The sequence below is a fragment of the Neopelma chrysocephalum genome, unplaced genomic scaffold (genome assembly GCF_003984885.1).
Source record: "Neopelma chrysocephalum unplaced genomic scaffold, ASM398488v2 Primary Assembly neopelma1_92, whole genome shotgun sequence".
Taxonomy (NCBI): Eukaryota; Metazoa; Chordata; class Aves; order Passeriformes; family Pipridae; genus Neopelma; species Neopelma chrysocephalum.
In genome coordinates, this window is record NW_020897754.1 from 1,498,704 (window position 1) to 1,521,101 (window position 22,398).

Here is a 22,398-nt window from a genome sequence, read left to right on the forward strand (position 1 = left end):
ATATTAGAACAGCACAAGTTTGACTTTAACTTGAGGTGCAGCTCAAGTTGAGTTAGGCTGACACTAACCACTCATTTAAGACTACGTGGGGCTCAACACATTTAACCAAATTTTTTGAGAGCAGGTCGCTTTCTGTACTACAGACACGTACTTTATAGCCAATTTTCCTTCAAATTCTTGATTAATTATAAGACCTTCATGGTCTTAGTAAAGTCACAATTTACAAATCAAAACCGATAGCCAAGCACTGAAGAATGATGATGCATTTTGACATTAGTCAGGAAATAAATGAAGCTCCAAACTCAGTGACAACTTCGTGTAGGTATTTTCTATCACATCTTGAAACCTTAAGGTATTAAAGGTAATTATTCATCTCATCAGCTGGTGGTATTAAGTCATCAAGATCGATTTTCTGCTCAGTGCCTCACTGTGAAGCTCTAGGACTTCAAATCAAATCACAGTAGCACTGCTCCACTATTGTAAACAGCACAAAAGAGAAAGTTTAAAGTGTAAAATGATTACAGTACAGAAGTGGCTCCAAGTAGGTATAAAAGCATGTTAACAATTCTGCAAACTCAAAATCCATGTAGCCAAATGTCTTTTCAAGAAACCAAACACAAACTAAGCACTCATCTGAAATTCTGCTCATAGTCTTGCTTAAGGTACAAAGACACCACAGTTGTCAAGAGAACCAAACCTCATTACTGAGCACCAGCTTCATATTTTTTTCTGCCAAATTCAAGTAACAAGAGCTCAAGTGGCCCAGTAAAGGAACACAATTTATGCCCAGCCCAAGACATCTAAACTGTCATCTTATTAAGTGCTTGAGTTAAGCCTATATTGTCATAAGCAGGAATTCAGGGATGAAGTGGGTTATGTCAGCCACTTGCCCCTGTTTTATGCAAAGATTCTTCTTATTACAGAGGCAGGACAGAAATAACAAATAGAACTAGATTCCAGGACACTACTTGCCTTTTCCCTCCTTTCTCCTTTCATAAAATAACAATGACTAGAGTTAGGTACTTTTGTTAAACTAATTCAATCTGACCTACATTTTTGCAGAGATGAAGAAAATTCTCTTTGGCCTGTCAAACCTCACTTTAGATAAAAAACACCTACTTTTGAACAACTGAAGGCAGTTCAAGTAGTTTTTTATGAAAAATTCTTCAGTAGTGGCTCAGGATTTACAAATACCTTGCACCTGTTTATTATGATGAAATTTCCAACCTCTCCCCAATCTGCCTGAAATAGATTTCGTTCTGAACAAAACTTTTAACAGGGAGTAAGAACAGGGAAACTAGAAGAGACAAGGACAAAGAGCCAGCCATTTCTCCACTCTCATTTAGTCTTGCATGTGCACAGTTACAGCCTTGCTCAGACCAAGGGGTTTACATCAAGTGTTGTTCAGTAAAGCCTGGACAAAGATTGCCCAGCTAAGAACAGAAAGGAGTGTTTTAGGGAAACAAATACATTATCTAAGGTTTGGCCAACAGCAGCTGCAAGGCAGGAACGTGAGAAGTGGTGGAGTGGGGAGTGAAGGGCACGAGATATCTGAAGAAATTCTGCAGCTGGAAGTGGACTGATAACACTTGCAAGGCAGCAGAGTTTTAGGGAGGAACATTAGAAAAGCACAGACATTATTAGTTAAAGACAGTAAATTACTTACTAACACAAGATGGCACAGGTACAAAGATTTTACTGGTTTCAAGCAAGGAAGAGTGGAGAGGCCAATAAAACACACTGCCATTGTTCAGGGCAGAAGCCTGGCAGGTACTGGGTGTGTGTCTTTCCTCAGCAGGAGTCTCAAACCTTGGATCCTACTGTTTACACAACACAAAAGCCCCGCAAAACAGATGAGGAAAAACATTCCGGGAACTCACTTCACATCCCCCAAACTCCTGCCACAAGATGGTGACAGGAAAATCCAAGCTTTAATGTCATCTGAGCCAGAAGAGCAGAGGGGACAGTGCAGGTTATAGCTCTTGTTGTGTAATTTCTTTGCAGAAGTTGTTTTGGATTGAAGTTTATCCACCTACCCATGCTCATTTATCACCCAGCATGGTTTTAGACATCAAGATATACCAAAGAGGCAGTTCCCTTTCACACAGAAAGGCTGAAGCAACAAAATAATGGATTATTTTAGAAGTAAAATTAAAAACCATACTCAAACAGGTTCTTTGAGTAACTGAAATCACTTTTATTTGTGAGGAACGTCACCCAATGCTGCACAGTTTCAAATAGATCTTAACAAGGAAAGCGGAAGTTTCTCCTCCCCATGTCCTGCAGTGATCAGGACTGGCACAGAAAAAACAACTCATCACACTTGGGAGGTTTAGCACCAGCATCCAATAAAAAAAAAAGCATTTTTTGTTTCAAATTTTAGTTCTTTGGTTGCTTTTTTTTCCCTTTTCAGTTTGATACCAAAAGAAAAATCGAAAAATTGAAAAATTCCTTACTAGCAAAACAGTGAAATTCTAGGAAAAAAAAAAACAAACCCCAAAAAACAAAAGCTCCACAGTTGCTGTTGAAAACTAGGGAGGTTGTTCTTTCTGAACCTCGCTCTCTTTTTTCTCTCATGCATCTCTCTTGTAGGCGTTCCCTGGATCTCAGCTGCTGGTAAATTTTGTTTTCTTTTGCATTTCCGTAGGTCAAATCTTCGCTCTCGTCATCACTGTTGACAATTTATTGCTTGTGTGTTTCTTTGGTGTTACTTTTGAGCTGTATTTTAGGACACCTGTTGAAGAGCCACATTAAAAAACTAAATAAAAATGCAGTTTAAGTTTCATTTTCTCGTTGAATAGGCAAGATGTCAGGTGAAGAGTTATAGCAGACAGGATAAGGACAACTGGCTTATCCTGTCCATATGCAAGGTCTTCCTAAAATGAAATATCATTAATCAGCAGCAGATGCTGTAACTATATAGACCAGCTAGAGCTTTCTGAAAAAAAGAAAAAACAGTTATAAAGCAAAACTTACTCTGTGACAAATATAGATACAGAGAAGAGGGGAGGAAGAAGAGAAAAGCAGCAAACTGCTCTTGGTTTGGCTACAGAGCACTCCCAGAACTTATCACAAATATGAGGCCATACATAAGGGCACGTGGCCAGAGGCCAAGTCCTGGAAATACACACAACTCTGCTTCAGCTGGAAAACAGCAATTATCCATATTCCTTACCTGAGGGATGGTAAAGGTGTCTGGGGAGCCGGGCATTACTCAGCACCACCCTGCTCTGTCACTGGAGCAGGAGTTTCAGCAGGTGGTTCAGTTACCTTTGTCTGAGACACAATAAACCCGTATTAGAGGCAAAGACCGACCTCCAGACCCTTCCTCTATTCAGTGGCACAGCCAGCATAACCCAGGTTTTAAAGTAATCAAGAAAAATGAATCCCCAGAAAATATTAGTGTATTTCTTGTCATTTTTGTAATTTGTATTTTTGTAATCTTGTAAAGTTAGGTGTATTTCCTGTAATTGAGTATTTCACAGCAGATTCTGTCAGGGGAACACCTCAAGTAGACACAAAATGAGAAAAATCTTTCCTCATTTAGGTAAAATCTGTGTTTGCAAACAGTTTCCTGAAATGATCTGGTCCGAGCAGTTCAGGAAATGGATCTAGAGCTTTCAAATCCATCTCTTACACTACAGACAGACTGAGGGTTTGAGGAAGCTGGAAAACACAACTGGTTTCTCTGCACTTCAGAAACAGTTGTTACAGCCTGACCTTACAGTCTGACCCCAATTAAGGACTCTCCAGATGCAATCCCTATCCCACTGCCAGTTCCATTTAAGATAAGCTGCTCATTCTCCAAGAGGGTCAGAAGCAGGCAGGGAAATCAGCACTTCAGAGCTGGTCACCACTCACCCACAGCACACCAACAAAACACTTATCCAAAACTCATATAGGACAGAGGGTCTTGAGCATTCACCCCATCAGAACCTCAGTCTCTGTCAAGTGGAATCAGAGAACCACAGAATGGTTTGGGTTGGAAGGGCACCTTGAAGATCATCTCGTTCCAATCCACGGCAGAGACACCTTCCACTAGCCCAGGTTGCTCAGAGCCCCATCCAACCTGGCCTTGGACACTGCCAGGGATGGGGCAGCCACAGCTTCTCTGGGCAACCTGTGCCAGGGCCTCACCTCCCCACAGGAAAGAATTTTTTCCTAATATCCAACCTAAACCTACTCCCTGGCAGTTTGAACCCATTCCCCCATGTCCTGTCACTCCAGGCCCTTGGAAATAGTCTTGTCCCATCCTTCCTGCAAGTTCCCTTCAGATGGCCACAATCAGGTCACCCCGGAGCCTTCTCTTCTCCAGGCTGACCAACCCAAATTCTCCCAGCCTTTCCTCCCAGCAGAGCTGCCCCATCCCCCTGGCAGCCTGCTGGCCTTACCTCTTTGCCCTCCTGAGCTGGAGCGCTGGCAGGACGGGGCCGGCGCCGGTAGTTGTAGGGGCGGCGGTAGCCGCGGCGAAGGGGCTGCTGGCCCATGGCGTTGGCCTCGTGGTGGTTCTCCTTGTTCTCGGCCTCCCCGGTGGCTGGGGCAGGGCGTGGGCGAGGGGGCCCTCTGAGGAGGGGCAGAACCAGGTGTTAGGCATAAAAGAAGCCCAAGAAGGTTAAACTACAGTGATTTTAGCCCAGCAAAGCCTTCCATAACCAAGTGCCACCCTTAAACGATCTCCAGTGCGAGCAAACCATCCCTTTGGAGTTTGACTGGCCCAGGGTTGAAGAGGAAAGACAAGCAAGGTGGGTGTCTCTTTACTGCTGAAGATACATCAGCATATCCTACAAAGCAGTAGTTATCCCATTTCAATTGCTGGCTAGGAGAAGAAACAAGCCAGAAGTGGCCATACAGGCTGATTCTGCTGTGTTAGCCTTGGTGTGGCTGTATTCCAGCCCAGGCCTAATAATTAATGGTACAACCCTTGGGAATCTCACTTCCACCTGTAAGCCACTCCTGGGTCTTTGCCTGCCAGCATTGGCTTCCTCGCTGGGGATACAGCCAGATACAGTTTGCCTTTCCAGAGAGATCACAATGGTGTTTTCTTTAGTTATTTCACCAGTCTCCCCCAAGCTCATGGAAGCTTTTAACATCATCAACATCCTGTGGCATGAAAAAGCTCCAGCAATCTGCTGCTTGCCCAACAACCTGGGTCAGCAACCTGAGCGTGAGTCAGCAGAGCACCAGTACAGCAAAGGCAAAATGGGCCCTGGGCTGCACCCCCAGCGCCAAGAGCAGCAGAGAAATGTGAACAAACCAGATGGAATCTTGAGGTCCCTTCTAACCTTGCCTGTCCTATAGTTCAATGAACCTCACTTTGTTTTTCAGCAGGTCTCCCACTGCCTTCACTTGAAGGCTCCTCATAGCACATTCTTTTATCAGAAGAACAAGCAAGAACAATTGTGCCATCCTTTCCATGCTACTCATTACTCCGAAGACCTCTGTAATCCACCTTTCTTTGTCTCTTCTCCCAGCCTCTGAGTCCTCAGTCGCTTCACTCTTCACACATTTGTTCCCCTTCAATCACTATATGAGTTTTCTTACTATTCTGGAAGTTCTCCAGGCTCTTTAGCACCCCTTTTCTCCAAAGGCTCTAGCAAGACTTAACTCCAATAATCCTGTTTTGTTACCTTCTCCTTTAGGAGTTTCTCAAGGAACCTAAAATTTACATCTTGACTGACAGCAATACCCTCCACTAACAAAGGATATACTACTATATTAGATTACATGCTCCCATGTCAGAGGTAGGACACAACTTCAGCTTTTACTGAATACTGAGGTTTCCTCTGTACCTACAAGTAGCACCAGGGGATAAAACCAAGCTTGTGTGACATGTAGGACTGAGTTCAATGTGCATAAACTACTGTCTGCAGTCCACAAGAAATGTTATAGAGCACACCCTGCCCCAGCAAATGACATGGACCCTGCATCTCACTTTAACTGTGAGAAGCAATGGGATACAAAGAATTCTTTCCCCTATATGTCTCCAAACAACATATAAGCACATTTAACAAATTCTCCAGTTGTTTCCTTATTTCTGTAGCTCACCTTTCTCCCAGAAATTAAAGTGCTTCTCACTGTTCCTACCATTTGCACAAGTGTCCCTGCACTTAGCAGGCTGTGTAGGACACACAAGCACCTGAATTCTGAGCAAAGGAAATGGCACCAACCTGCGGTAGCGGGGCCGGTAGGTAGTAGGATTCCTGTGCACTTGCTGAAGTTGTCCTCCTTCTGTGACCCCATCCTTGATTTCTCCCTCAGCACCCTGCTACCAAAGGAAAAGAGACAGTCAAAGATTAATTGTTACCTTACTTGACAGTCAGTGTATTAACCATAGAGCCAAATGACCTGGATGCCAGTCCAAACCCAGTGTATCAGCAGAGAAACACCAGCGCTGGTAAAAAAGAAGCAGCAAACTCTCAAAAGGCTTTAATTTGGACAAAGAGGAGGGCAAAACAAGAGCTAACAGTGCTGCCCCTGTTCCTCACAGGAACACACTAAAAAACTACCAGATGATGCCTCCTCCCTGCCTCCCAAAAACGGCAGAGATCTTGACAATTCTCTCTGGTGCACATTCCAGTGTGTTTCAACACATGGCATTGCATGGTAAGGGGTGAATGTGTTATGGAGAGGCAGCTACTGATCAGGACACTTCCCAATTTGGAAAGTCAACAGAAAGAAACGTGCCAGAGACCCCTTCTAGCTCCATTCTACACAAAGCCCCGTTCCACAGAGAACTCCCACAAAACCATGGAGAAATCTGAAGGCAGAAAAACTGTATTACATCATGTCAAATACTCTTCTACACACTCAATCTTGTCAGACTTTCAGAGGTGCAGTGGTTATCTCTCCCTTTTAGTTGTTAAAGCTGATAGTGATAAAGCTGCATGTCAGTTTGGTGGGTTTGTGTTTTAAATGCCAGCCATCAGCAATGTCTGTTTTTTAAAGCGTTACCTGATTTGCAGTTCTCAGCGTGCTACTCTTCCCTTTAAAAGAAGGAATTTAACAAGACATCTAGAAACAGAAGTGCATCTTCTGCACCTCAATCCAGTAAGATGCAAAAGCCTCCTGACAGCCTTTAGTAGTCTACATTTGACAGGTTTCCTTCCAATTCTACACCACCATTATATTTTGCTCTATTTTAACCCTGCACAGGCAGGAAACTTTTCCTTAGATAAAATAACATGATGATAAACATTTAAAAAGCCTGGAGTGCTGTAGGTCGTAACAGGAAATCCTGGGGAATTAAATGAACCTCGGTGATCAACCCTGACAATCTTACATAAAATACCCTCCAAATGCATTCATAATTTCAAGTGCACTTCGTAGCTCTTCAAGTTCTTATAAAGCAGAGACTTGGTCTAGAGGCAGGTGGAATATTTCATGTGCTGTACCCAGAAATAGCTAGACCACCTATTCTCAACAATTTGACAGGGTCAGCTGCTGAGATTACTATAGAAAATCTGAATGAAATTTAAAAAGCATCAACCAGTCTAATTGTAGGGAGGAGCACTCAACATTTTTCACTAGCTAAAGCTCTCCCATAGCCCTTGACAATCAGCATCACATTCACAGCTCTTTGAAAGGCACTATTGGATTTTTTTACATGTTTTTAATGGCACAGCCCAAGTCCACTCCTCCCTGCAGAGGGTTGGGCTGGAATCTCAGTTACAAGACTCCATCTCCTGTAGTGATGGAAAGAATGACTAGATTTGATGAAGCATCACTCAAAAACATTGCAAACCTTTTCCTCTTCATCTTGAGCTGAATACTGTTATATCAATATTTTAAATGGTTTTGGCTTAAACAATCAGCTGAAAACAGAACAGCAAAGCAACTGAATTGCTTAGCCCAGAACTCCTGATAATTTCCTGCACTTCTATAGCAGCACAAAAATTCAGTGAACACATTACATTAGTATCACTGTCAATTGATCAGAAGTGAAGTATGGCTCCAGAATAAAACAATTATGCTGTCATAACTCACTGAAACGGGTGTAATTCAACCAGAAAACAGAACCAGAGCTTTGAGGTCTTATTTGACCATATGATAGTAAATATATGAGATTAATTATTAGGAAAGTTTCTTGAAAGCATCACCTCATGTCTAACACACACGTGTTCACTCAATCTCCTCCACAGAACCTCCCAGCTGAGCCTGTACATTCAAACAAAACATTAGGTCATCCTAAAGGACAGGTTAAAAATTCTGAAGACTTTTAATTACAGCAGGTCTGGGTACACTGAAACCTTTTCCTTCAGCTGTGCAGAAAGAGCAAATACACTTTCAGCAAACGCAGCTCAAGAGTGCCCAAGAGCTGGAAACACTTCCTCAAGTAGAGAGGCACAACCTCCAATGCCCCTGTTATTGGGACTATCCTTGAATGAAACAGAACTTGCTCCAAATTTTAACAGATAATATCAAATCCAGAGGAGCAGCACTGATGGCAAGACATGACTTTCAGAGGATGCTCAAGCCAAAGGAAGGACCAACAAACCTTATAAGCAATGGGAAACAATGACCACTCAGGTTAATGTCCTTCTGTAAACTATCATTTACAAGCTTTTAAGGCTGTAATTCTTCCAGAGTCAGTGATCCCAAAGAATGAGCACTATCCTTTCCATTATAAAATGCCATATGATTGCAAAAGGCATCAGGCAGAGCACACACAACAGCTGAGGTCTGGTACCCACACCAAATCAGCCTGGGGACTCAGATATAAGCAAGCCAGAGGAAAACAGGGTGATAATCACAATTTGTTCCTCTTGTGTACATCTTCAAGGACTGGGATCCAAGTGTGAGATGAAAGCCAGGCTTTTGGCTGCACGAGTTTGCATTAGATAAGAGAACACAGCTCAGCACAAGTACATTGAGGCAGGATTAAAGAAAACACCTAATGGTAGCTGGTATAAACAACTAGGCTTTAGGGAAGGATTCAGCAACACTTGTTCTGTTTGCCCCTGTGCTGTCAGCTCTGTAAAGTGAGAGAAAAGTTATGTTGCCTGGGCAGAGCCTTCCACCAGGGTTATTATACTGGATCATTCACACATTTCTGCAAGTGATGATCAGACTCAACTATTAAAAAAAAATATGTTCCAGTTTTTTGGATTGTTCCAGGCACCAATTCAGCAAAAGCACAATGTGGATAGGAGCAGTAACTGCTAGAACTACAGTCATGGTCCTCATGCTTACTTCTTCCTCTGGAAAAACTTGCAGGGAAGATGCTTAGGAAGTCTTGCAGATGTAATGAACAGTGGTGCATACCTGGTTTAAAGGGGTAAAAAACCCCAAACACCTGCAGGCAGAAGCCTATGAAGGGATGATACAGGGAGGTTTCAGCCAGCTGGTCAAACTACTGCCACGTCATGCAGAAGTGACAAACTTCTAAAATAAATCCCATTTTCCAAGTAAACCCTCCAAGTTATGGTTATATATGGTTATGAGTAATATAATATGTTTGCTTCAGGTAAAGAGCATGATGAGCCACTTAGTGTTTACTTTTCAAACCAACACCCAAGGAGATGCTTTTAACACATCCTAGAAAAACATGACAAGGAAGGGCTACAAGATACCAAGTAAAAGAAAGTATCAGTGTCAACCTCAACGATGCCCTGGAGGAACCCAGAATGTTACTGAAGAACACTCACAACTCAGTTAATCATTGACAGCTCACTATGTGCCAGTGCTGAAGGTGTAGTTCCCTCTCATGGAGAGCTGCTGAGGAGGTGGGTGACCAGCACTAAAGGAACTGAACTCACACTCCGAGGTGGCCCACGGCGTCGGCCGAAGTAGCCCCGTCGGTAGCGGCGCCGGTCGGCGGCGTAGCGGCTGCCTTCCACAGGGACTCCGTCTGGCCCAGTGACATTGGCTGCTTCTGCACCCTGAGAGCACAACACACAGTCAGCCAGGGGCTGAGGAAACAACAACCAGCTACAGGGAGAGGATGAAACAGCAAAGAGGCTTTTCGGCCCAAGTTCCAAGCTACAGCAATTCCCTTCTCCCACGTAGCGCAAAAGCGGGTTTGTTATTCCCAACCCCATAACCCAGAGTTATGATAATGAGTTAAGGTCCTAAGATCATATCAGGCTGAGTTTGGAGAAGAAAGCAAGAAGTAACTAAAGACAAAAACATGAAACCCCCATAACCCTCAAAAAATGTTCAAGAAAAGTAGAAGTGTAAAGAACTTGGAAGTTCTTACAGTTATTAAACTACCAAACCCCAAACAAACTCTTCAGAGCAATATATGCCTCAGTTAATGATTGCTGGGCAGGCTGCAAATTTTGAATGCTCTATCAGGTAAAAATTACAAATTCTAGAAGCACTGGCGTGTAGTTGAGGTAGATACACATCTAGAAACACACCTTGATGAAGCCTTTAAAAACCAGCTCTCCCATAGAAAAGCTGTAGGAATGCCACCTACCCAGGGATTAACACATTAGACAAAAATCCCAGAGACACAGGCAAGGTTCTGTGTCACTCCCCACTCTGTTGGGCCACACTCCATAATCTCCTACCTTTTCTCCCTCGACCACATCAAATTCCACAGTCTCTCCATCACCAACACTGCGCAGGTACTTCCGGGGGTTGTTTTTCTTTATCGCCGTCTTTAAAGAAAAAAGATACAAAATCATATATTTTGTGTGTTACTTACCTTACAAATTCATAACCCCATAGATGAGGGAAGGGCAGCATTCTTCTGCTACAATCCCAACTCTACACACCAGATCAGTCACCACACCAAGACAGCTCAAACACACGTCTCTCATTTCACAGTCCCACCAATACTCAATCAAGGTTTACTCTTTTCTCACTATTTTTGAGTTTATAAATCAGGATCCACTCTGTCCAGTGAGCTAAACATCCAAATCATTACAGTTCACAGTGAGTGTTTCATCTCCTGGAAGCTACACTAAGGCAGCTCTAGCAGCAAGTGTGACCTGTGCCTTCCGTTATTAGGACACCTGTAGACCATCTACAGAGAAGAACCCCCAAAATAATAACACTATTATTAATAATAACATTATTATTAGTTATATTAGAATGCTTTAATACTACTAACAACATGTGTTTGCATCAAAACCTCCTCAGGCTCACAGGAACACTCAAATCTCCTGGCGTGATTTTCAGTCTGTCAACTACAGATGCCTTTTACTCTGTGGAGTATTTCCAGGATTCCATAAACATTGGTTGGATTCCATAAAAGTAGGCAAGACAAGCCTACTGTCTGTTCATCAGGTAAGGCTTCATCAACTGGGAGAGGCCAGGGGAGAAAACACATGTATTGTACAAGCTAATTTAGCAGCCATTTTTTAACTGAAGTTACGTTGGATAGTTAAAGCCCAATTCACTTTAAGTTTCCTGATCTGGGCATCTTTTGTCAGCAGGAAGAGGGAGGTGCAGAACCAGTAAATAGAAACACACATGGAAATACAGGGCATTAATCCAGCTTAAGAAATGGGATGTAGGGCAGAAAGAGAAGAGAGTTGACATATCTGCAGTACAAGGAAAACAGGCAGAATGAAGCTCAGAGGAGTTGTTGCCTGTGCGTGGCAGAATATTCCTTCAGTCAACAACAGTCCAAAAGCATTTCCCACTGAAGGAAAAATCTAATCAGCTTAAAGTTGATCTTGACTAGTTCAGGGAATGTGTTCTCCTTGCTGCTGAATACAATCTCCTCTGTGTTTCAGGCAACAGGCCAGCATGTCCTTGTAGCCACACCTGTCCCTGTACCCTGTAGCATCCCTGAATGGCTTCAGGAAGAATGTAAGAGTGTACATATTGTTACTACCAAAGCAAAAACAACCCAAGAGGCTGCTTGGGGTTTTTTTTATACACAGAAACAGAATGAGCTGTCAAGTGAATTCTTTGGGGAATTATTTTAGCAAGCAGAGAGTCACACCATTAGCTCAGACAACTTTGTTTGCTTTCTGCTGACCTTTTAGTGCAACTGCCCCATTTCTAAAAATCACACGGAGGTGTTTGCTTTTCCATAAATGTTATATTGCATAACCTGCCAACAGGAGACAGAGGCTGCTACACTCTAGGCTGGGGCTTGTTTTATAAAGGCAATCAGGACAATTTCAAGTAAATCCTAGAATTCCAAGCAGGAACTATGCAGCTTTACTACTTACAACTTCAGCTGCAGGTAAACACTGCTGAAATAAGCCTCTAACAAGCCTAAGCTCTAAGCTTGATGGAAAGACTTTTACCCTGTGTATCCAGAGGGGAGAAAGCACTATTCTCCCTGTTACTGTTTACCAGCACCCTGCAGGCTCCAGCTCCTCTGATTCAGAAGACAGATGTTTTATATTAACACAGACAGCACTCAACAACAAAGCCTTCCCTTTCCAAAGGGGACACTGATGAACAGGCAGCTACAAGAGTCTTCAGAGCGAGTTGAGGGTTTTGTTTGAGAGAGTTCTTCCCATATGCTCACACCAGCACATCCCATGCATATCCAGGACTGTCACAGTAATAGCCAAAGGTTGTTATAACAGGTACAGGTGCATGATCAACACAATCCAGTGGAGTGAAGAGAAAGAAAGAGCCTTACAACAGAAGAGATTAACTCCTCCCCCCTGCTCGTTGATTCAAACTATACCTAATTGAACTGGACTTCTCTGGCTACTGACATTTGGAATGGTGTTAACATTGCAAGGCACACTCCACTCCACCAGGATTGATCCCTGCTGCTCACACCACCTGTAGCTGGCTGACACAGTGCCCCAGACAGCACCTTGCATGAACCAAGCAAGACTAAGCAGGTGAAGAACTGCCCTTCCCAAAAAACACTGCTTGGGTCCCTAGCAAGACAAAGGGTTAACTCAAAGCAAGCCATGCATGCCCTAAAAAGAAAAGCATTTTAATCTGTACTAGGTTTATAAATAGCATCCAATAGCCAGACACCAAGCATTAACCCCCATTCCAATCATGAGATCGGCCTGTTCCCTCCCCACGAGGATGCAGGCAGGGGAGGCAGGGAGGAGGTTGGATCCATTCAACTAGGTCAGCCTTATTCTGAAGGGATTAGGCATGTAATCCAGCCCCTCCCGGCCGGCGCGGGGAGGAGGGGCAGAGCCGGAGCGGGAGCAGGATGTTTGCTCACAGCATGGATTTGCCTCCCTTGCCGGGCGGCCCCAGCAGCAGCGCCGGCCAGGACGGCTCCCGGCCCGGCCCAGGCTCTGGGGCGAGCTCTGCTTAGGAACATCCCACTGCAGAAACATCTACTCTGCCCTGCTCAGCCCACCCCGAGAGGGTTGGTCGGGTGCAGGCCTGCACATGATGTGGTATTTCTGAACCAAAGCCAGTTTTGCTCTGTGTTCACTCCCAGAGGACTCAGCCCCAGGAGACGGGAAGTGCCCGCCTCCATCCCCCCCTCCACACACACCCACCAGGTTACATTTAGGGGAACAGGCCCTACGGCTGAAGGAGACAAAACAGCACAGGGAACAGCAGCTTGCTGTTTGGGTCTCTGCAGGCAGCTTTCCCAAGCAGAACATTGATCCATGTCGTCTCTGTCATCAGCACAACAGCCATTTCCCAGGATATCCTCTCACTCTCTCAAAGAGACCTCATTTGTCTTCAAGGCAGTTGTACAGTGCTGCCTATCCAGAACATGTTTCTGTTACCAGAACTCTCCCATCAGAGCACTGATGTCTCAGCGTGCTCACAGCACTGGTCCTTTAAGAAAGGAAAATGACCATTAAAAATCAATATATGCATTGACAGCTCTTGCTCTAAAGTCCACCACTTGAACCAGGAATGTGCACTGGGCACACTTCCCAACATCACCTTCACTCGTTGTGGGCACTGGACTTACTCCCTCCCAGCTTTATCCGTTTTCAGTCTACACCCTATGACCCAGAGAAACAGTTATCACAGGCTATTTAGTCATGAAGCCACGGGAACTACACCAACTCTCAGGGTTGACTCAACTAACTATATATGCACACATCCTCATCCTCTGTGAGCAGCCCTGAGTACAAGTTTCCTGGTTACATCTGATGGAAATACTGTCACTTACGCCACAGAGAAAGTTCATGCTTTTAAGGATCATGTGAGCCTGCAGACATTTTATGTGGGACCAGCTCTAGGGGCACTATTTCATTTTCCGGTGAATAATGCAAGTGATGCACAACCAGATCTAAGCCAATAATCAGTTTACACCAGCATGGAGACAGCATCCTCTGTCTTGCCATCATTTGCCTGCAACCTGAGAGTCCCACGATAAACTTAGAACAGCCTCCTGACAGCTCAAGGAAAGTGAACCAATGACAAGCCTCTGGGCCAGCTCTCTCTGCCTGGGCACACTTGGCACACGGCCTTCCTCCTCTTCTTCCTGGGAGCAGCTGCCTCGTGCACAACAGCTGATGGCAACACTGGCTGGTCAACAGCCAGACTAGATCACTTTCTCCCCAATACCAGGGAGGGCAGACAGAACAAACCTGCAAATGAGGAGGGTAGGGAGGAACAAAAGACCCAAGGAGTGTGAGGAAATGGCGGGAAGGAGAGACAACAAGCAGCAAGGTATTTACAAACAGAGGAGGAGACAACCAAACAAAACCACAAACCACAGCAGAAAACCCTCCAAGCACCTTTAGTGCTCAAATTGGAGCAGAGAAAAAGAAAGCATGAAGGGGTATAATAACTCTTCAGTTAAACTCCAAAGAGAAGGAAAGGAAAACATAACCTAATATTTCTCCATGAAAATTCAAACACACACATTCATTCAAGGTATCTGCAGTCAATATTCTAAGGAGAAGCTAGGACAAGGTTGAGTGGCTGTGGCAGGAGTTGCATTAGAAACCTACCATAGCACACAACTCTAAGCACAATCACTGCTGTCTTACCTGATGAACAAACACATCTTCTTTGGTATCATTTCTGTGAACAGAAAACAAGAAGTCATAAGAGTTTAGGCTAAGAAACTTAAATAGAAATTCCTGGCTTTACAAGTGAAACCTTCCTTCTCTCAGCCTGTAGCACATGCCCTGAATTCCATACATTCTGTCTAAGTCTATGCTACCAAAACCCTGCTCTGAACTTGTAGGGTCATATGCTTGGGAGCAGAAAGGACTCCCCAGCCTTCAAAAGCGTGAGAGGACAGGGGGAGCTTCTCTGTAATCTCCTGGCAAACATTCAATGTTTTGTTTTTGCACAGGGCACAGTTAATGACTGGAGTGCTTGTTTTTCACTATTCTAATTCCTCAAAAACACTTGCACAGGGAATGCAACCTGAGCTGTTACCCCAGAGGTCAAACAAGACTATCAGCAGGACTGGCCACAGCTGTTAACAGAGATCTCCTTTCAGTGAAACTCAAAGCAACAGTGCACAAGAGGTGTTAGGAGAGTCCACGGTAGCAGGACCTAGACACCGATTAGGCCAGACAGCTCAGGCTTCCACATGCAAAACATGAAGATAAGTCTGAGACCTTGATTCTGTGTTCCCATACAACAAGGAAGAGCCTAAACCCTGCCATCTGTTCATTCCCTCTCTGCAAACACAACGGGCAGGTCAAAGAGCTTGGGAAGATAATGCATAATCTAAAACTTGTTGTGCTGGATTGAAGCAATTGCAGGCTTCACTTTAGGAAGACAGCTAACAAGTTATTACACCATAACCAGCTGAAGGCTCTTAAGTCAACTGCTATAAAAGATCTTAAGAGCACTTCCTAACTCAAACTTTTCCTCTAAGCTTATGTAACACTGGCTAGTAACCTCCAGGGACTGAGATCAACACTGCACCAGAACTGAGACAGGGGGTCTTCTCCCCCCTGCTGCACTTGCCCGAATCTACCTGATGTGCAACAGCTCAAGGACTTGCAGAATGAAATAATTTGCCAGGTATGTCTTTTGCAAGAGCTCAGCATGCAGGCGTTTCATTCTTCATAAAGCACACAAGACATTTTAAGCCCCACAACCCCACAGATATTCCAGCCTTAAAAGCCAGAGTTTTCTCCAGTAACTTGGAAGCAGGGATCCTGGGCACCTAAGGTTGCAGGGTGATCAGTATTACCTACAGCTGTGCGGATTATCAATGCCATCCAGAGCTTTGTGTGTGTTCAGAGGAGAAGGGGGAAAAAAGAGACAAAGAATTTCTATGAAAGCCAAGCCTGGAATATCTTCAATGAGGTGCCATCAGAGCATCTCAATGTGTATCCACAGGAGGTATATTGACCAGTTAACACTTAAACTTTACCCAGAAGTATTTCCCTTCTTCCTGCTGTTTAGAAAACAGCCAGGCAGTCAGGAAAGATTATGCAGCTCATTAAAGGTGTAGTATGAGTAAACATAAGAAACAGGTAACAGACCAAATCTGTAATGAGTTTGACTCTTTCTGTTTTCTCTCTTTGATTGGGGGTGGGCTGTTTAAGAAAAAAAGCTTGTTGAGTGCCTGGCCAAAGCTAACAATCAACTGCATGAAGCTGGGAGTCAGGTCCCCAGGTCCCTGTTGCAATTACTAATGCATGGATTGTTATCTGCACCACGAGTCTATCACAATTTAAACATACCTGTTGATAAAGCCGTATCCATTTCTGACATTGAACCACTTGACTGTGCCAAGAACTTTGGTGGCTGGAAAGAAAAAGTTAAAGAATTTAATCTAAAGCATAAGAAAGTACAACAGTGTTACAAAAATACTTTTATACTTGCGTGGGAACTCACCACCAGACCTATTCTGTTCTCTTAGCAAAGAGAGAGAACACCTCCCAGCTCAGTTTATACTAATGCAGTAGCAAGATACAGTGCTTTAACAGACTGTTCTCCAGCCAAGAGTTTAACACACAGCACAAAGCTCTATTTCCAGAATTGGCCATCCATCCCTTCTCTTTTTGTATTTCTTATCCCAGAAAGGGGCAGCAAAGTTGACAATCCCACTGCAATTCATCAGTTCTCTTTAGCTCAGTAGCCAGACATGAAACATAGCTGAAGAGAGCTGTTTAAAAATGCTTTCTTTCACTTGGAGTTACCCTTCTTTCTTCCCTGGAAACCAGAACTGGCCAAAGAAGTAGTATCAAGTACTATGTCTCTCAAGTGAAAAGGCAGCACGTCCCTGTTTTGGCTCAGCTCTTTCTTGCATTGTCAGCATTACTCTAACCAAATAAAGACACCACAAGACTTTTTTTAATATTCCTGCTTCCAGAGATCAGCTGCAAACTGTCCAACTTGATGTTCCCTGACTTCCAGGATCGAGACAAGCTCCTGTCTCAACACTGAAACAGCATCTACTTAGAAGCCATACTGCAGTGTCTTATAGGATCTGGCAAAACCTGTTCCTCCAACTTATAGGAATGTGTGGGAGGAACTCAACAGTGATGGAGGCAGTTCAGCCCCTCCTTCCCCCTCAGCAACTGGGTGGACACCACAAACTTATACTTTTCAGACCTCTACCAAAAGGAGAGGTTTGGCTTCTACAATTTAACACAGCCTGAGCACAAGCATCTAAGCAATCTATGTAGCACTTACTTGAAAAGGATCCAGTCACCTACAGATGACTGCTTCCTAAAAACCTTATACCCATGTTTTAGGGGTGGCAGGAACCTAAGAGACAATTACAGAGAGAACAGTCTAGAGAATCTCCAATTCAGAAGTCCAAGACACTCTGCTGGAGGCAAGAATTCACTGGAAATTGTCACCTTCATCCTCTCTATGCCTGCATTCTTCCCTAAATGCCCTGACGAAATGACAGAGCCAGACAGACCTTTAGTCCCATGAAGTCTTGCCATTCTCATACACCTCTCTGAACACAGCCCTCAAATGAGAATGTTTGACACCAGCAGCCCATTGCAGTGCTGCTGCTGTAATTACTTCCAATAACAGGCCTCTTCTCATCCCATTTTTAAAAGTGAAGTTTTTGGTCTCCTTTAATATGCTTTTTAGCAGAAAATGTTCTCAATGAGAAGAAGCAAAGTCATGTTAAGACTGAGACATCACCTAGAAAAAAGGGCTCTGCCCCGTAGAACATACATTCCCAAGAATTCTTGTTTACAGAGATAAAAAACCCCTAAGTTTCACTGCCTAACACTGACTCAGTGACAATCTTCAGCATCAGTATTTATAGGGACATCACTACATACAGATGCTTTCTGCTACCACAAAGGCTCTGGCTACAAGAGCTCACTGCACTAACACAAGAGGAGAAGGAGGGAAGCACAGAAACAAGGTGCCAATGGCAGGTTTTAGCTGCTTTAAGAAACAGTGCTAATACCACTGATTCCCTTAACATCATCCTTTCCCTCCCCTGCAAAACACCTTTTGAATCTGTTGGCCTATTTCAATCAGATTAGAAAGAGGAGGAGAAGCTTAGGAAGCATGGCAAAACCCCTCAGAGGAGTCAGGGAGCTGGGGGAATGAGGGGCAGTCATAATTCACTCTCTGTGTGCTCACAGTTTCAGAGCAACTTTTGCACAAGTTGCAAGAAACCAGGGGTGAGTACTGGGGAAATACTATTCCCTACAGACATCGCTCTTACAGTCTTCTATAAGTATCACTGTGGGGCCAAAGAACCTCGGACAACAGCACGATTCCAAACATCCATGTGGCCATGGCACAGTCACTGGAAAGCCTGAGCTGTCCCAACAGGGAAGTCGGGCAAGGAGGAGAACAAGCCCAGAGGAAAACATAGCAAGGAGTTAAACTGATGAGTCAGAGAAGCTGGTTGATGTGATGTGATGACGTCTGTCCCACCAGTGAAAGCCCACATATTGCTACAAGATGCTGTACTCTGATGCTATCAGAGGAAACAATCATCAGCCACTCCCACCCGTGACAAAATAACCTTTTAACAAGGAAAGCCAAAGCTTCCTGTGACCAGCAGAACAGAGAGAGTTGAGTAACCCTTATCCCTATTCCTAGAAGTCAGACACTTAGATGCCCTGGGCATTTGCTTCTAAGGAGATCTTTGTAAAAGACTTAAGTGAACATAATTACACCACCACTAAGAGGGACATTTGAGGCGGACTTTAAGGCAAGGCCATTTCAATTAGCATTATCAGTGCTATCAGTGATCATTTTCCTCACAATTCCTACTAAAAAGCTTGGTAGCAAAAGGGCCATTGTGCAAAACCATCCCCATGGTGGTTTTCATTTTCCTGCTAGTCCGGGAAACATATTTGTGCGTTCACTTCCCCCCACCCCTTCTCAAAGCAAAAGCAACTGTCGGACAAGACAAAAACATTACCAAAAATGAAAAAAGCCGTGTTAATGCAAGAAGAAGCCAGACACACCAACAGGTATGGATGTGCTGATTATTGTGCTCTAATTACTGATAAATCAGGTAACAGGGGGAAATCACACAAACCGTGCCTCCAATCTCTGTTTTGCCAGAATTCTTCCTACCTCCACTCCAGAGAAATCCTTTACCTGGCTCCTCTCTGCTGCACTACGACCTCAGTCTTTCCCTTCAGAATAGAAGGTGCTGTCATTCTTTAGTGAAGTCTGCAACTATTAGTCAGCTTCAACTTTGCTTTTAAACAACCTCTTGGAGTCACACAGTTACAAACAGCAGATCCCTAGTTCCACAGATTCAACCCCTGTCCTTTTCAACAGGTTGACCTTATTTAATCACAAATTTAAAAAAACCCTCACACTTGCTATGCACTGGGTTTGAGAGATGGCAACACGGCATTTTCACAGAACACGCCGAGTTGGAAGGGACCCGCAGGGACCATCGAGCCCAACCCTTAGCCCTGCACAGGACCATCCCCAAGAATCACACCATGTGCCCGGCAGCGTCATCCAAAGGCTTCTTGAACTCTGTCAGCCTTGGTGCTGTGACCACTGCCCTGGGGAGCCTGGGTTTTTTGCCTCTTTACTGAAAACAAATTAGAAACTGGGGAAAAAACAAACAAACAATCAAAATAAAAACCCAAACAAGCACCGCAAACTCCCAAAAAAAGCCCCAAACAAGCAAACCCCACTAAACCCATTCTTTATAGAGAGAAAAGTTGTGCCAGGACCTTAAAACTAAAGAGAGGTACACACGGCATTCGGCAGTAGCCCCTTCCAAGCGGGGAAGCGCCGGCAGGTGCCGGGAAGAGGCTCCCCAGGGCTGTCCCTCCCTCGCTGTCCCGGCCGCCGACAAACCCCGGCGCTCCGGCCCGGGCGGGGAAGGCACGGCCGCCTCCCTGCCGGGGCAGCGCCCGAGGAGCGCTCCCCCGGCCCGTCCCGTCCCAGAGGTGCGCCGGGAGCTCGGACTCACCCAGCACTTTCTTCTCCGACTCCGCCGCGGCCGTTGTGGCGGCGGCGGCAGCGCCGGGGGCCGCCTCGCCCACAGCCGCGCCCGGCACGGCGGCGCTGCCGGGGCTCTTGGCACCGCCGTCCGTGGCGGCGGGCGCGGCGGTGGCAGTGGCGGTGGTGCTAGCGGCGGCCGGGGCGCTGGTGGTGGTGGTGGTGGCCGTGCTGGCAGCGCTGGTCTCCGCCGCCTCGCTCATGGTGCCGGCAGGGCGGTGGCGGCGCGTGTGGCTCGGGCCGCGCTGGGTCTTACTGGCCCCAAAATGGCCCCGCCGAAGTTTTAACACAGTCAGCGAGGGCCGGCGCCGGCACGCGCGCCGCCTCATTAGCATTTAAAGGGGCCGCGCCGGCGGCGTGAGGGGAGTGGGGCTACTCCCGCTGCGGGGCGGGCGGCGTGTCCCGACACGGCACCGCATGTCCCGACACCACACCGCAGGTCCCGATACGGTACCGCGTGTCCCGACACCCCACCGCATGTCCCGATACCGCACCGCAACGCATGGCCGGACACCACACCGCGTGTCCCGACACGGCACCACACCTCATGTCCCGACATGACACCACACCACGTATCCCGACACGGCACCACACCGCATGTCCCGACATGGCACCGCATGTCCCGACATGACACCACACTGCATATCCCGACACGACACAACACGACACGACACATAATGACACGACATGCCCCGCTCTGCGCTGGTGCGGCCCCACCTTGAACACTGTGTGCTGTTTTGGTCACCGTAATATAAGACGTCACAGAATCACAGAATATGCCGGGTTGGAAGGGACCCCCAAGGATCATCCAGTGCAACCCTCAGCCCTGCACAGGCCCATCCCCAAGAGTCACACCCCGTGCCCCAGAGGATCATCCAAACCCTCCTGGAGCTCTGGGAGCCTCGGGGCTGTGCCCACTGCCCTGGGGAGCCTGGTCAGTGCCAAACCACCCTCTGGGGGAAGAACCTTTTCCTGAGATCCAACCTGACCCTGCCCTGACACAGCTCCAGCCATTCCCTGGGTGCTGTCCCTGGTCCCCCCAGAGCAGCGCTCAGTCCCTGCCCCTCCTCTGCCCCTCCCCAGGAAGTTGTAACTGCAATGGGGTCTCCCCTCAGTCCAGCTGAGCACACCGAGTGCCCTCAGTGTCCTCACATGGCTTCCCATCAAGGCTCTTCCCCATCTTCACTGCCCTCGGGCACGTGGTGTGACTCCTGGGAATGGTCCTGTGCAGGGCCAGGAGTTGGATTCCATGATCCCTGTGGGTCCCTTCCAGCTCGGCATATTCTGGGATTCTGTGTGCGATCACAGCCTCTTTACATCCACACCCTCCAGGTGTTGGAAATTAGATAACTTCTCTAATGTTTTAATGGTCTTAGTTAACCTTTGGATTAGTTGTTTTAATTAATCTTAATTAGGCCTTAAATTGCTTTTAGCCAGCAGATAGCAAAAGAAGTTGTCATAAACTACTTTTGTGAGAACATAGCTCGGGAAAAGTACTAAAACTGTTAAGTTTTGTTAAAGTTAACTTGGATATGCTTCCATAAACAAAGGAGAGGAAGATGTACTGATGAAGGTGGACATCTGGAACACAGGATTTATGGACTACAAGGACCTTCTGCAGAAACCAGCAGATAAGGGAGAAGACTGACAAAGGCTCAGTGTTTGTGTCAGAAAAAGATGCTAAAAAGACTAAAGATATGAGCTATTTAGCATAAGCAATGAGAGATTGATAACCAATAGTGGATAGAATACTAATAATGAAAGGGAATTATGTAATTTAGAATCAATGAACATCAATTTCTTTGTCAAAAATGTATAAATAGGTGAAAAAGCGATGTATTGGTGTCTGTGTGGAGGCGGGATTTTTGTCAGCCACATACACACCCAGCACTGTAAATAAAATAGTGCCTTGCTTTCTGAAACTGAAAAGACAGTGTTAGAGAGTTTTATTTATCCCAAGGATTTCTAAGATATTTGGAAACAATTTTTGCTCTCTTTTGCAGTTTACACACACCCCATCCTTATTCCACTTTCCCCCCCACTTTCTTATTTGCCTCTGCTGGTATCCATCCTTTCCTACCAGATGGAATTCAGGGGTGTTTTCCACCCAGACAGGCTTCACTACTCCCAGTTCTATTATTAAACCAATTTCTACAGCCCAGAAATTACTGC

General features: G+C 45.5%; 1 protein-coding gene across 2 annotated transcripts; it reads right to left on the reverse strand.

The window, feature by feature from the left end:
- Positions 1-2,176: 2,176 nt before the first annotated feature.
- Positions 2,177-20,444, reverse strand: YBX3 (Y-box binding protein 3). 2 transcript variants are annotated; one of them, XM_027693499.1, is made up of 9 exons: positions 20,198-20,444; positions 16,509-16,572; positions 14,847-14,880; positions 10,512-10,601; positions 9,756-9,878; positions 6,168-6,262; positions 4,392-4,563; positions 3,176-3,276; positions 2,177-2,734 (listed from the first exon to the last, which is right to left on the reverse strand). In XM_027693499.1, exons 1-8 carry the CDS (start codon positions 20,427-20,429, stop codon positions 3,211-3,213), a joined length of 876 nt encoding a protein of 291 aa, XP_027549300.1. In that variant the 5' UTR covers positions 20,430-20,444; the 3' UTR covers positions 2,177-2,734; positions 3,176-3,210. The 2 variants fall into 2 exon arrangements, with proteins under 2 accessions (XP_027549300.1, XP_027549299.1); XM_027693498.1 differs by having other exon boundaries at positions 6,168-6,265.
- Positions 20,445-22,398: the final 1,954 nt, after the last annotated feature.

What these genes read in the sequence shown, in the direction of transcription:
- YBX3 (XM_027693498.1), bottom strand. Translation starts at nt 20,429, where the DNA reads ATGAGCGAGGCGGCGGAGACCAGCGCTGCCAGCACGGCCACCACCACC. An exon ending in GGATACGGCTTTATCAACAG is followed by an intron (nt 14,881 to 16,508) that starts GTATGTTTAAAT and finishes TTCTGTTCACAG; the next exon opens with AAATGATACCAAAGAAGATG. An exon ending in CAGCTCAGGAGGGCAAAGAG is followed by an intron (nt 3,277 to 4,391) that starts GTAAGGCCAGCA and finishes ATTGTGTCTCAG; the next exon opens with ACAAAGGTAACTGAACCACC.